Source organism: Danio rerio, chromosome 22 (genome assembly GCF_049306965.1).
Source record: "Danio rerio strain Tuebingen ecotype United States chromosome 22, GRCz12tu, whole genome shotgun sequence".
Lineage (NCBI taxonomy): Eukaryota > Metazoa > Chordata > Actinopteri > Cypriniformes > Danionidae > Danio > Danio rerio.
Window position 1 is genome coordinate 19,337,557 of NC_133197.1, and position 13,379 is coordinate 19,350,935.

At 35.0% G+C, this 13,379-nt stretch overlaps 1 protein-coding gene and 1 non-coding gene across 2 annotated transcripts; both read left to right on the forward strand.

Annotated features, from left to right (window-relative positions):
- Window positions 1–1,461: 1,461 nt before the first annotated feature.
- On the forward strand, window positions 1,462–7,512 carry si:dkey-78l4.10. The gene is made up of 5 exons (XM_017353302.4): window positions 1,462–2,353; window positions 2,428–2,572; window positions 2,656–2,794; window positions 6,736–6,984; window positions 7,071–7,512. Exons 1-5 carry the CDS (start codon window positions 2,290–2,292, stop codon window positions 7,260–7,262), a joined length of 789 nt encoding a protein of 262 aa, XP_017208791.2. The 5' UTR covers window positions 1,462–2,289; the 3' UTR covers window positions 7,263–7,512.
- A 2,898-nt stretch (window positions 7,513–10,410) lies between these two features.
- On the forward strand, window positions 10,411–11,641 carry LOC108181086 (duodenase-1). The gene is made up of 5 exons (XR_012397516.1): window positions 10,411–10,474; window positions 10,565–10,709; window positions 10,828–10,960; window positions 11,147–11,398; window positions 11,483–11,641. It is a non-coding gene; the product is annotated as a duodenase-1 (transcript).
- Window positions 11,642–13,379: the final 1,738 nt, after the last annotated feature.

The following is a 13,379-nucleotide window of genomic DNA, read 5'->3' on the forward strand; positions in this document are numbered from 1 at the left end:
TCCTTCAGATTTTTAATAATATCTGTTTTTTTTAATGATTAGGGCTGCAAAATATATCGTTTTATCATCAATATTGCAATGTGCATATTTGCAATAGAGACATCGCAAAGATATGCAATGTTGAGTCTAAATTACAGTTGAGCTAGAACATTGTATTTAATTACTGTATTTACATGGAATTTATGTCAAATATATAAATATATATATATAAAAGAGAAGAGAGTAGTGCTGTAGTGAGGAGAGTGGTGTTGTAACAAAGAGTGGTGTTGCAACTAGAGGAGTGGTGGTAACAGGAAGAGAAGTGAAGGAAGGCCTGACACACAAGGCTATCCGAATTCCTCAAAGACACAGTGGATTCACAGTGCTTTTTCCAAGGCTTCTGAAACCACAGGTTCAAGACTACCACCTCCAGAAATCTGCTTGTCTCAGATTTCCAGGAACTCTACGTTCAATGATAAAGACGATGGCGTGTCCCTGGCATCAGAACCACCACCTGCAGAAATCTCCAGTTCTGACTGTTCTAGAATCTACAGATTTCTTCTTCTCCAACCCAAGAGTACTAAATCTGCTCGTTTCAAGCTTCAAGGCCTGCAACAAGATCCAACTTCTTCCAACCACTGCATTAACGGCAAAAACAACCACCATCCCCAGAAATCTCCAGTTCTGCGTGTTCCAGAGTCTACAGATTTCTTCTTCTCAGAGCTCAAGAGAGCTAAATCTGCTCGTTCCATACTTCCAAACCTGCAAGAAGATCCAACTTCTTTCAACCACCGTATCAACGGCAGAAACAACAACCACCCCAGAAATCTCCAGTTCTGCGTGTTCCAGAGTCTACAGATTTCTTCTTCTCAGAGCTCAAGAGAGCTAAATCTGCTCGTTCCATACTTCCAAACCTGCAAGAAGATCCAACTTCTTTCAACCACCGTATCAACGGCAGAAACAACAACCACCCCAGAAATCTCCAGTTCTGCATGTTTCAGAGTCTACAGATTTCTTCTTCTCAAAGATCCAACTTCCTTCAACCACCGCATCGACAGCAGAAATGTAAATATACCACTTTAATCCTCTAACCCACAACCCTCTAAGTAAGACCTTGGCATAGTGTGTTTTAGTATCAAATATTCTAATTAATTAGATGTTTATAACTGATTTTCATTATTAACAAAAACCTCCTCAGTTCATTGTTATTTTAGAATAAGGCTTACCTTACCTTAGCCTATGCACTTCATTTGTTGTACATTTAGTAATTGTAGTTACCCTTGTTTACTCTTTTGTTAATAAATACACATGTATTACAATTGTGTTTTCCTTGTGTTGATAAAACAGTAAAAGGCTCTACAAGTCAGATTATCTCATCCTACAAATTTGGCCAGATAATAAAATCCTCATTTGTATATTTTAAGTAACAATATTTCATTAGTATTTTTCTTTTTTCTTTTTTTTTTCTTTTTTTTTGACAGCAGAAGCTGTCTGGTGCCCCGTTTAAAAGAAGTTATTTATCTGTTATTTCTACATTAACTGGTGCCCTCGTGCGAGGCTAAAATATCAATATTACTATTAATATCAAAATATTGATGTTAATATTTGAAAAATCCAATTATCTCTACATTAATTGGTGCCCTCGTGCAAGGCCAAAAATACCAATATACATACCAAAATATTAATGCTAACATATGTTATAAATCCAAAGATTTGGGTAGGCTCTGGGCCAGATCCAACTGACTAGACAGTTGAACCCCTCAGCTATCTTTCAATAGGATCTGGCCATGCTTCTAAGAAATGTTGCGTCATTTTTCAGTAGTGAAACCATTTTATTGAGAAAACAAGTGGGCAACACTGATTACAAGTTTCCGTACGCAAGTTTGTGGGTATGTGTGTGCGTGTTAGGGAGAGATCAAAGGGCAGGCTGTGGTTCGTTAAAAAATTAAATGACTTTAAAAATGAAGAGTAATTTAATCTAGTTTGTCATTGCTTGATCAATGACTTTGAGGTTTTGCTGCAGAAGCCCGCAAAGTAACAAGCTTTAGTTAAGTTTGGCCTTATTGGAATCACATTATGAATTAGTGGCTAATAATAAGCAGCTGTGTGGGAAATATTGAAGCCTGTGCAAACGTGCTACATTTTTATCATTTATCAGAATACAAAAGCGGAAGTATTAACAGGAACAGTATCTTTTCATCACTGCGTTACTCAAGCTGCAAGAAATGATATAAAGCTGAATGTCTCCACCTCCACCTGTGTCATTATATAGAGCGTTTTATCATTGCGAGCTCACTGATTGTCTTCAACATGACCCTCATCACCTTCTTTCTGCTCTTGCTGGTTTCTCTGCTGCCACACCTGACCTTCATGGGTGAGACTGACTATACAACACACGATTTTCACATTTGCGATTAATATTTAATGTGTTAATTCTCTCTTTCCCAGCTCATGTGGGTATAGTAAACGGCAGTGTAGCAAAACCTCACTCCAGACCTTACATGGTTTCTGTTCAGCTGGATGGTCAACATATCTGCGGTGGATTCCTCATTACTGAAGAGTTTGTCTTGACTGCTGCACATTGCTGGAATGGGTAAGAGTCTGTTTAGTTGGAACTTTGCTACATGAGTGGTATGGTATGATATAAATGAGCATAATGGCTTTCTATCACAACAGAGAAGAAAATCTGACGGTTGTGGTTGGTGCTCACGACTTAAGACAAAGTATGGCTTCAGATCGCATAGAAGTGGAGTCTTACATCCGCCATCCAAGCTATAACTCAAAATTTATTTGGAATGACATCATGGTTTTTAAGGTATCAACCTGTTATTGTACTTGTAGTATTATATATTTTTGACTTTATTAAAGTCCCTCCAGGATTTTGCGGAATTTTTTTAAATTTTGAATCTTTACATGACTGATTTTGCTACAGCTTTTTTTATTTATGGCAATATTAGCACCCTTATTTTGTGTTGATTTGCTGTAAAAATTATATATAATTTTATATAAAAATATTTTCACACACACACACACACATATATATATATATATATATATATATATATATATATATATATATATATGTGTGTAACATATATATGTAACACATATATAAGTTTTGTAGCTTTAATTTAAAGGATACTGTATGTTTAGAAAAGATCTTGTAGCAGTATAAAAACTGTGTGTGCAGAAAAGCTCAAAGATCAAAATCCACTGAATCATTGCACAGGTAGTCTCTCATAAATATGTGAGGCCTGGAAGGGACATGATGGTGGGGAAAAAAATAAGTGAAGAAAAAAAATGGAGTGAAAGGAAAACTTTTTTTTACGTTTTTGTGTTCCATCGCAAATATGTTTATGATATTTGTGTTACATATTAGTCAATTGATTAAAAAAAATTATTAATCTAATAACTAATTAATCGGATCTTTTTTTAAAAATTAATCGCTATTAATCGCGATTAATCGCATTTAAAATACTGAAACTTGTAATTTTGCCTGTTATTTAAATAAAATTTATGTAAACGCAAGAAAAAAATATTTAAATTCAAAATATTATTGTTTAATAGAATTTTTGTTTAACTTGTAACACAGATTTCTTCATGTAAACAACATACCCACAATAAACCATCAAGATCCTGGCTTGACAGCCATATTTTTTACAGAAATTAAAACACAGGCATGTTAATGACGTTTAAATTTCAAAACAACCAATGCCAATAAAGAAAACATTGATTTCCATGTTGGATTCTAAGTGGACTGCAAAAAAATGCCAAAATACAGGAATTGCAGATATGGAAAATGAAAAATTATAATAATAAACTATAGGATACAAACTGTTGCACTCATTGTAAAGTTTTATTGCTGTGAGTTGAGAACATTAATTATAGAGTAGAAACAATTTTGCTTAATCCTCCTTTACATTCATCCAGTTGCTAAGACTAGGAGTATCCCGCAAATGCACAGACTCCCAAATGCCCGCAAATGAATGATAATTTCTTGCAAACCAATCGTTAAATACATTGCACACCCCTCTCGCGCCTACTCAGATACGTCGCTCACTCCACCCCTGACACCCCTCAACGAGCCTGACACAGAAACACACACAGACAGACACACAACGCGCTGCATATGTTTTGGCCCCAACGGCCTTCCATACTGGAGCAACTCCCCTCGGATTCAACACGCATGATCACGTTCATCAAATTTGCTAAGCGTCCTAAACTAAGCGTCCTAAAGTATTACTGTATTTCACAAGGATTCTGACACAACGCGAAGCATATGCTTTCGTTGCGTTTAATGAGGAAACACGCTAAACTTAGAGGGCTCATGCTGAAAGGCAGAGTAATGCCCTGTCTTTGACAGCTCGCGACTTCACCAGACGTTCTGAGTACATTTACATAAGACACCAATACTCCGATTTTAATATGATTAAGATAATACTCATATTAAAATTCAACCGTGTAGCCTTAAAAGGAACCTTACCTTAAAGGAACACCGAGTCACGAAATGCGAAGGATTTTCTTTCTGTTCGCCATGCGGTATCAACTTACAACAGATGTCGAAAGTTAAAAATGAAACACCCGAAATTGCATGAAACTCTGGATAACTTGTGATGCAACTAATTGTTTTATACTGGAACTTGCCTTCATAAAATTCTTCCTTGGTCTTATCCACATTTATTGCATGTTTAAGACACGTACAGGAAGTAAAAAAAACCTGAACTGTGTTAATTGCGTTAATTTTTTTAACACGTTAATTATTTAAAATTAATCACATGCGTTAACGCGTTAATTTTGACAGCGCTAGTTATTTCGTAAAGATGTTTTGTGTTATCTTGCAAAGATGTTTTGCGTTATTTCGTAAAGATGTTTCGCGTTACCTTGTAAAGATGTTTTGTGTTATCTCGTAAAGATATTTTGCGTTATCTCGCAAAGATGTTTGCGTTATCTTGAAAAGATATTTTGTATTATCTCGCAAAGATGTTTTGCGATATCTCGTAATGATATTTTGCATTATCTCGCAAAGATGTTTTGCGTTATCTCGTTAAGATAATTTGCGTTATCTCGCAAAGATGTTTGCGTTATCTCAAAGATAATTTGCATTAACTCGCAAAGATGTTTGCGTTATCTTGTAAAGATATTTTGCATTATCTCGCAAATATGTTTTGCGTTATCTCGTAATGATATTTTGCGTTATCTCACAAAGATGGTTTACGTTATCTCGAAAAGATGTTTTGCGTTATCTTGTTAAAATGTTTTGCGTTATCTCATAAAGATGTTTTGTGTTATCTCGTAAAGATGTTTTGCGTTATCTCGTAAAGATGTTTTGCATTATTTCGTAAAGATGTTTTGCGTTATCTCATAAAGATGCTTAGCGTTATCTCGCAAAGATTTTTTACATTATCTCCCAACACTTTCTGTTCACTTCATACATGTCAACCCTCCCAATTTTTCCCCTCCCAGGATGGACATGTTTACATATTATTAAGTGTATTTGTTTGTTTAAACATACACCCAAATCCCATAGTGTCCTGCGATTTCGCTCATGTTTAAATGGTGTGTACAGAAGCTGATCTGGGATCAGTTTATCATACGGAGCGTGTCTCTCAGTCAGCGCTTTACATGCATTCGCTGATTCAGAGGTTGCATAGGAAGGGCGATGATCGACGCACAGCTTTAATGTAAAGATAGAGAATGCAGACATTTTAGATTAATTTCAGCATGCTTTCGATTAAAAATAAATCCGAATAATGGAAAATAATTAATCATAGAATGATAGTGGGATAAAATGGTAAAATACAGAGAATTTCAGCTAAAACAGGAAGATTAACATGAATGAAATGAACAGGAAATGTTTGTGGAAAAACAGTTTTGCAAAATAATGCAAAATATCTTTGGGACCACAAATTTTTTTTTTTTTTTTATGTTTTCCTATCACTCTGTTTTTTCTTTTCTCCCGCCTATTTTTTCCCCCCATCATTACATCCCTTCCGGGTCTCCGTACATGAAGTTTACATGATAAAAAAATAAAAAAATAAATAAAAAATACAATAAATAAATAAATAAATAAAAGTATTATTGTTGTTTTTACATTGAAGTTAAAATGATAATTTTTTCTTCTGGAGAAATTTAAAATTAAACTTACTTGTTTTATTTTGGCTAGAAACCACTGTAAATTCAATATTATTATCCCCTTAAGCAATATTTATTGTTTGATTATCTACAGAACAAACCATCATTAAACAATGACTTGTCTAATAATCCTAACTTGGCCAATTAACCTAGTTAAGCCTATAAATGTCACTTTAAGCTGCATACTACAGTAGTTTCTTAATAATGTCAAATATTATGTGATGTCAACATACTCCTATTTATCATGCGCTGTCTTCTTCTGGTTTTATGCTGAGTTACAGACCACTTTTTAGGGATATACCGCCACCTCATGAAGTGTAAAGTCACGACTTAGTAAGGGTTGTTTGCATCCACATGGCTTTGTTTTGGGTGAATTTGTGTTATGATTACATCATAGAAAGCATATATATAGATATATATATATATATATATATATATATATAGCATATAGAATTTGCAGGAAATCCGCAACATTTTAGAAAAAATGCAAGATCTGCAAAAATTTTGCAGCGCTTGCTAGATTTTGAGATAAATTCAGCGATCGCAAAATTGTGAAATACTGGAGGGACTAATATTAATAAATAAAGCATGTTTATGTACAGTGATTGTGTTCTTGACTTACAGCTAAAGGAAAGAGTCACACAAAACAGTTCCGTTGGATGGATCTCAATATCAAAGAAAAATGAACATGTCGATGCAAATACTCTCTGTAGTGTTGCTGGTTGGGGATTACTGACTAATGGCACACTGAGCGATTGTCTAATGGAGGCAAATGTGTATATAATAAGTAACACGGAATGTAAAAGTAAATGGGGACGGCACTTCTCAGTGTCGCAGATGATGTGCACACGTGGACATGGTGGATCCTGCAGAGTACGTACAAGAGATAATTGAATGTTTTCTTTGTTTATGAACTGATAGAGCACTTTAGTTACGTCTTGATCTTTGCTTCTTTACAGTATGATTCAGGAGGTCCTTTGGTTTGTGGAGATACTGCTGTTGGCATCACATCTTTTGGTGACCCTCATCTCTGTAATTCACCAAAACATCCTAATGTGTATACGAATATTTCAGCATACCGTCCATGGATTGACAGCGTAATTAAAAATGGGAAATTAGATAACATCTTTAATTATTACAGAGCTTTCTAGAATACTTCTGATTGATCAGCCATGACAGTCCAAGGTATGTTATTCCGAGATAACATCCATTGAATAACATAGGCTCATCTGGGTACTTTCAATCATCTTGACCATCAGTGAATACATTCATATCAATATTTATATGCTTGCCTGTCGTGCTGCTGACTGAATAAAAGTGTATGCTCCATTCAGCCATTTTTGTTTCTCTCAGTTTTGCCTTTAATCTGAGATTTAATAAAGTATTATGGTTCAGAACAAAGTTTTGTGTAACTTTTTTTTGTTTTGTGGCAAGTATCTGTGCAATAAATGGCATAGATTAGGCGGTTGAGGCAGTTGTTTTCGCAGAGTAAAACCTTCAACAGTGCTTCTTTGCTGATAAGCCAGTGGGCTTTATTCTGTTATAACAACCACCTGGATGTACTTTATCTCTTACATATTGTGTCATTAAAGTATCACATGCTAAACTCATATCCAAGTTTCTTTATTGTGATATACAGCAATGGTACAACAATTAAGAGGGAGGGATGTTGGGGGCGTTGGGGGTTGCAGTGGGTGTTCTGTGTTTGTCTAAGATAATCTACCGAACTGTGTATATTTCATACAAAGTACGAAGCTGATCTGTTAGTTCCTGTAACCTGACTCGTGGTGGACTCACAGGATTCATTCAACTGGGTGTGTCTGGAAGGCGTGAGCATGTCATGCCTGTTGAGCACAAGCCGCGAACCTCCTTTGGAAATAACGAACTTGCGCAAACTCTAGAAAAGCAATATGCGAACAGCCCCTTAAAAGCCACTGTCATTTGAGATTTCCAGCAGTTGATCTTCTTGCAGAGACATGCTGTATTCACCTGATTTGTTGACAAAGTGGTTGCGGATCTATTGCTTAGCAGTTTGCAGAACCTTCACTGGACCTTTTCCTCTTTGCAATAATAAAAAAAAAAACTTTCCAAAGACATCTGTTTCTTACTCATTATTGGATTCGTATTCATTTCTTACTCATTTTGCTGCTTGTGGGTTGAATTTTGGTGCTCAAGTGACTGAGATGTAACCAAGAGAATACGGTCATTTTTCAAAATATAAGATTTTTCAAAATTAAAAAGTTTGTTCAGACTCAGATTATAAATAAAACAGTAATGATTAATGATTTCTTGAACAGCCAGAAACCAATTGATCCGTAGACTGGTACTGGTTAACAGCCCAGTGGTTGAGTACCACTGATACACAGTTGAAGTCAAAATTATTAGCCCTCCTGAATTATTAGCCCTCCTTATATATTTCCCCCAATTTCTGTTTGACAGACTTTTGACTTTTGTTACTTGGTAGGCATGGTGTATGTTAGAAAGTAGCAATTAATGATCTAACATTAGTTCAATTTCAATTAAATTCAGCTTTATTTGTATAGCGCTTTTACAATGTAGATTGTGTCAAAGCAGCTTCACATAAATGGTCATAGTAACTGGATCAGGGTAGTTCAGTTTTTAGTGTTTAAGTTCAGTTTAGTTTAGCTCAGTTCAGTGGGGTTTGAAGTCATTATTGAGAGTTCAAACACTGAAGAGCAAATTCATCGATAAGTAGCTTTTCAGATCCTGAACCATGCAAGCCAATTAAGAGCAAAGCCGTATGGGCTTTTCACATACTGCATATTTTACACACTCAAGTTAATTATTTCAAATGTAGATTCCCAAATAAAACTGAGGAAGCGGCACTCTCATGCTTTCTAGACATGACATTTGATTGGCCCCGTAAACAGGGACTTAGAGCAGATCCTATTCTTGTTTTTTGGCATGTGTCACTATTTTTACAAATAAACAGCACATTTGAAATCAGAATAATTACATTATTGCCTAAAAAAGTCTCAAAATACATCATGCAGTCCAACAGCTGAAGTTTTTTGGCACTCTCTACAGGTGGTGGTACACACCAGTGAACAGGCTGGAACAGTGCTACTGGAATATCTCACAGCTATCAGCCAACCAGACTCCAGAACTCTTGTATAAATACACACATCACAAAATTGCTCCAGTCACATGCTTGATTCCATTTAGAAACCAATTAAATTAAAGTCTTTGTTGATGCATTGAATAAATACTGTGAGATGCTCAGGGGCGGACTGGGACAAAAATTCAGCCCTGGCACTGCAGCCACATCAGCCCACATTACCACACCGACACAGCCCCACCTACGGACACGCACATTCACTATTTATTTTGGTGTACAGATGGTGAAATAATATGACATTCTTGCCAGATTTTGATTACATCCGGGTAACCTCAGATTGGGTCAGCCCATCTTGAAATTAGGCAGTCGTCGCTGATTGGGCCAAATGCTTAACATTTATTATTATTATTATTTTATTTATTTATTTATTTGTTTTTATTATTTATGTTTTTTATTTATCATCATCATAATATCACATCTAGCAAGAGATAAAAGCTGCCTGCACATAAAAACAATTAAAATAAATAAATAAAAAAAACTGACCGGCCCACATTTAAAAATTGGTCCGGCCCTTCTGGCATTTGCCAGAATTGCCAGATGGCCAGTCCGCCCCTGGAGATGCTATAAATGTACAGCTGTTATTTTAGAACTATCTTTATTGGCAAAACAGAACAAAACCAGCTAGACACAATTGTTCAAAATGAAGCTCACTTTGTACTTATATCTTGTATCGTAGGCCAATGATAAGTCACTTAAGATCAAATGCAGAGGTAACCCAGTCAGAGTCTATAAAATGAAACAGGGTTGCGCTATGAATACATCCCTTACATATTATGTATTTGCTGCAGTTCAAGAAATCCAATTCCACAATTTTCTTTGTATTCTGTTTTACCACCCATGTTATTATAGTGGCTATTAGTCAGTCTTAGGTTGTAAAGCACTTTTTGTAGATCAGATACTTTTGTATTATTCATTATATACCAGTTTATGATACATAACTTTATGATGTGTAACAATGCCTTCCTGCGTGCTTCGTTTTTATCATTAAAGCCATCTGTGGCTTCACTGTGAAACCACTAAGATTTGCAAGATCAAAACTTTAACATCATTGTACTTCTCAAGTCAAGACTTACCGGCAGCTCAATGTCTCTGGCTCCTCCCATCTTTAGAGTATATTTATACAGAATTTTATAATTGGGAGCCCACTGATTGTCTTTATCATGACTATCATCATAATCTCTCTGCTCCTGCTGGTTTCTCTGGTGCCGCACCTGACCTTCACTGGTGAGACTGTCTATACAACAGATTATGCAGATATGCTGAAAATATTTGATTGGCATGTGCTAATTAAGTGGTAATTTAACTCTTTCTCAGCTCGTGTGGGTATAGTGAATGGCAAGGAGGCAAAACCTCACTCTAGACCTTACATGGTTTCTATTCAATTGAATGAAAAACATATCTGTGGTGGATTCCTCATTACTGAAGAGTTTGTCTTGACTGCTGCACATTGCTGGAAAAAGTAAGAGTTTTGTTTAATGTGAACTGAAATTCATAAAGCTTTTCAATGACAGAGCAACTGCAACCATACAGCGTGTTAAATGGTCTAAATACACAATTATAATATGATTTTTCAACAGAAAGGAAGTGCAGACAGTTGTGGTTGGTGCCCATGATTTAAGTAAAACCAGAACTTTAAAACGCTACGGAGTGAAGTCCTACATCCCGCATCCAGACTATAGAACTAATCGGAATAACATTATGATTTTGAAGGTACCAAACTGTAATACCTGTAATTTTGGTTGTTCAAAATGTATTCAACCAGGAACCATTGTACAAACCACTTCATGTTAAAATCTATTTCAAATGAGATCATTTCTGATTGGCCTTTGGTACTTCTGTAATGACCTCAAAATCACCAGTAGTCTTACTATAATTAGTTGTGTTTTTGAATTGCAGATAGAGAAAAAGGTCTAACTGAACAACAAGATTAAACCGATATCATTGCCAAGTGATGGTGAACATATTAAAGCAGGTGCTGACTGTAGTGTTGCCGGCTGGGGAGATTTGTGGATGAAAGGCCCACTGAGTGACCGTCTAATGGAAGCAAACGTGACTACAAAAAGTGACAAATACTGCCAAGATAAATGGGGATCTAAATATGTGGCCAAACATATGATCTGTGTTTATGGGCAAGGTGGATCCTGCAAAGTATGAACTCAAGATAATTCAGAATTGTTTATTTATTAACCAGTTTGTTTCACTGTTGACGTGTTTATCTGTGTTTGTTGACAGGGGGATTCAGGAGGTCCTTTGGTTTGTGGAAACACTGCAGTTGGTGTCACATCCTTTGGTAATGCAAGGGTTTGCAATAGTCCTGAACAACCTGAAGTTTATACAAGGATTTCAGCATATCGCGTATGGATCCAATCCATAATTGCAAAGATAAAATGATTTTGCTTTGAAAAGTGCTTAACAATTGTTTTTTTGAGTTTTGAAATGTTCAATAAACAAAAGCCAAATGCATGATCACTGGAATTCATCCAAGTATCCTAATGTGTATACTAGGATTTCAGAAGATCGCCAGTGGATTTAGTGTAATTAGAAATTTTAGGAAATTTTGTGAAAAATAAAATGGATAAATGCTTTGCTTCAATTCTTTAACAAACATTCTTGCAATAAAATTATCAAATGGCAAACAGCAATCAGTCAAAGTGTTTTTATTCTCCCAGCCAATTGCTTGTTTTAAATATATTGGCAGGTCACTCGTTGGCCCCATAAGTAATATAATAAACTTTCATTCTATGTGTGAGGAAAAATATAGGGCTAAAATATATTTTTTCTTAAATCTTTTGTTACTTTAAAAACAAAACAGCAGAGCAATACCTAGAGGTATATGTCACCAAGATACTCAATTAGGAATGATGTATTGGTAGCACCAAAGACATGTTATCCTTTTGAACACATCTGAATTTTTTTGAAGATGAGAAATTAGCCACTGACAATCATAGATCCCTGATACAAGGGCGTTGGTTTGCCTTTATATATATATATATATATATATATATATATATATATATATATATATATATATATATATATATATATATATATATATTATGCTTATATTTATTATCTTATTCAATTGATGCTCTCTTCACACAATTAATTAAGTTAGATAAATAGCCAGGTGTTTTTCTTGCTCCCGAATACAAATAATTTTTCAAGTATTTGCTCGAATCAAGTATTCGTAAAAACACTCTATTCGTGCCTTCCCAAAGACATCTGTTTCTTACTCATTATTGGATTCGTATTCATTTCTTACTCATTTTGCTGCTTGTGGGATGAATTTTGGTGCTCAAGTGACTGAGATGTAACCAAGAGAATACGGTCATTTTTCAAAATATAAGATTTTTCAAAATTAAAAAGTTTGTTCAGACTCAGATTATAAATAAAACAGTAATGATTAATGATTTCTTGAACAGCCAGAAACCAATTGATCCATAGACTGGTACTGGTTCACAGCCCAGTGGTTGAGTACCACTGATACACAGTTGAAGTCAAAATTATTAGCCCTCCTGAATTATTAGCCCTCCTTATATATTTCCCACAATTTCTGTTTGATAGAAATATTTTTTTTTTTTAAATTTCTAAACAATAGTTTTAATAACTGATTTATTTTATATTTGCCTTGATGACAGACAGTATATAATATTTTACTAGATCTTTTTCAAGACACTAGTATTTAGCTTAAAGTGCTTTTGAAGGCTTAAGTAGGGTAATTAGGTTAGGTGAGTTAGGGTAATTAGGTAAGACATTGTATAATGATGGTTTGTTCTGTAGACCATCAAAAATACATATTAGGGGCTAATAATTTTGACTTTAAAATGGTTTTCAAAATGAAAAAAAAAAATCTACCTAAAATAAAACAAATAAGACTTTCTCCAGAAGATAACATATTAAAGAAAATCATTTGGGAAATATTTGAAAAGGAAAAAAAAAAAAAAAAAAAAAACAGGAGGGCTAATAAATTTGACTTCAACTGTACATAATTACTGCCAGAGTTGGAAAAACAAATACTATGGGAGTAAATGGGTGGTAAAATTTGTCTGGTCACTGAACTCCTTACTGACATCGGTTCAGTATGGTACGGGTCACCTAGATTAGACTTTTGTTACTTGGTAGGCATGGT

Excerpts from the sequence above, each read along its gene's own strand:
- si:dkey-78l4.10 (XM_017353302.4), top strand. The coding sequence starts at position 2,290 with ATGACCCTCATCACCTTCTTTCTGCTCTTGCTGGTTTCTCTGCTGCCA. Across the intron at positions 2,573-2,655 it reads GCTGCACATTGCTGGAATGG|AGAAGAAAATCTGACGGTTG; the intron begins GTAAGAGTCTGT and ends CTATCACAACAG. Across the intron at positions 6,985-7,070 it reads GACATGGTGGATCCTGCAGA|TATGATTCAGGAGGTCCTTT; the intron begins GTACGTACAAGA and ends GCTTCTTTACAG.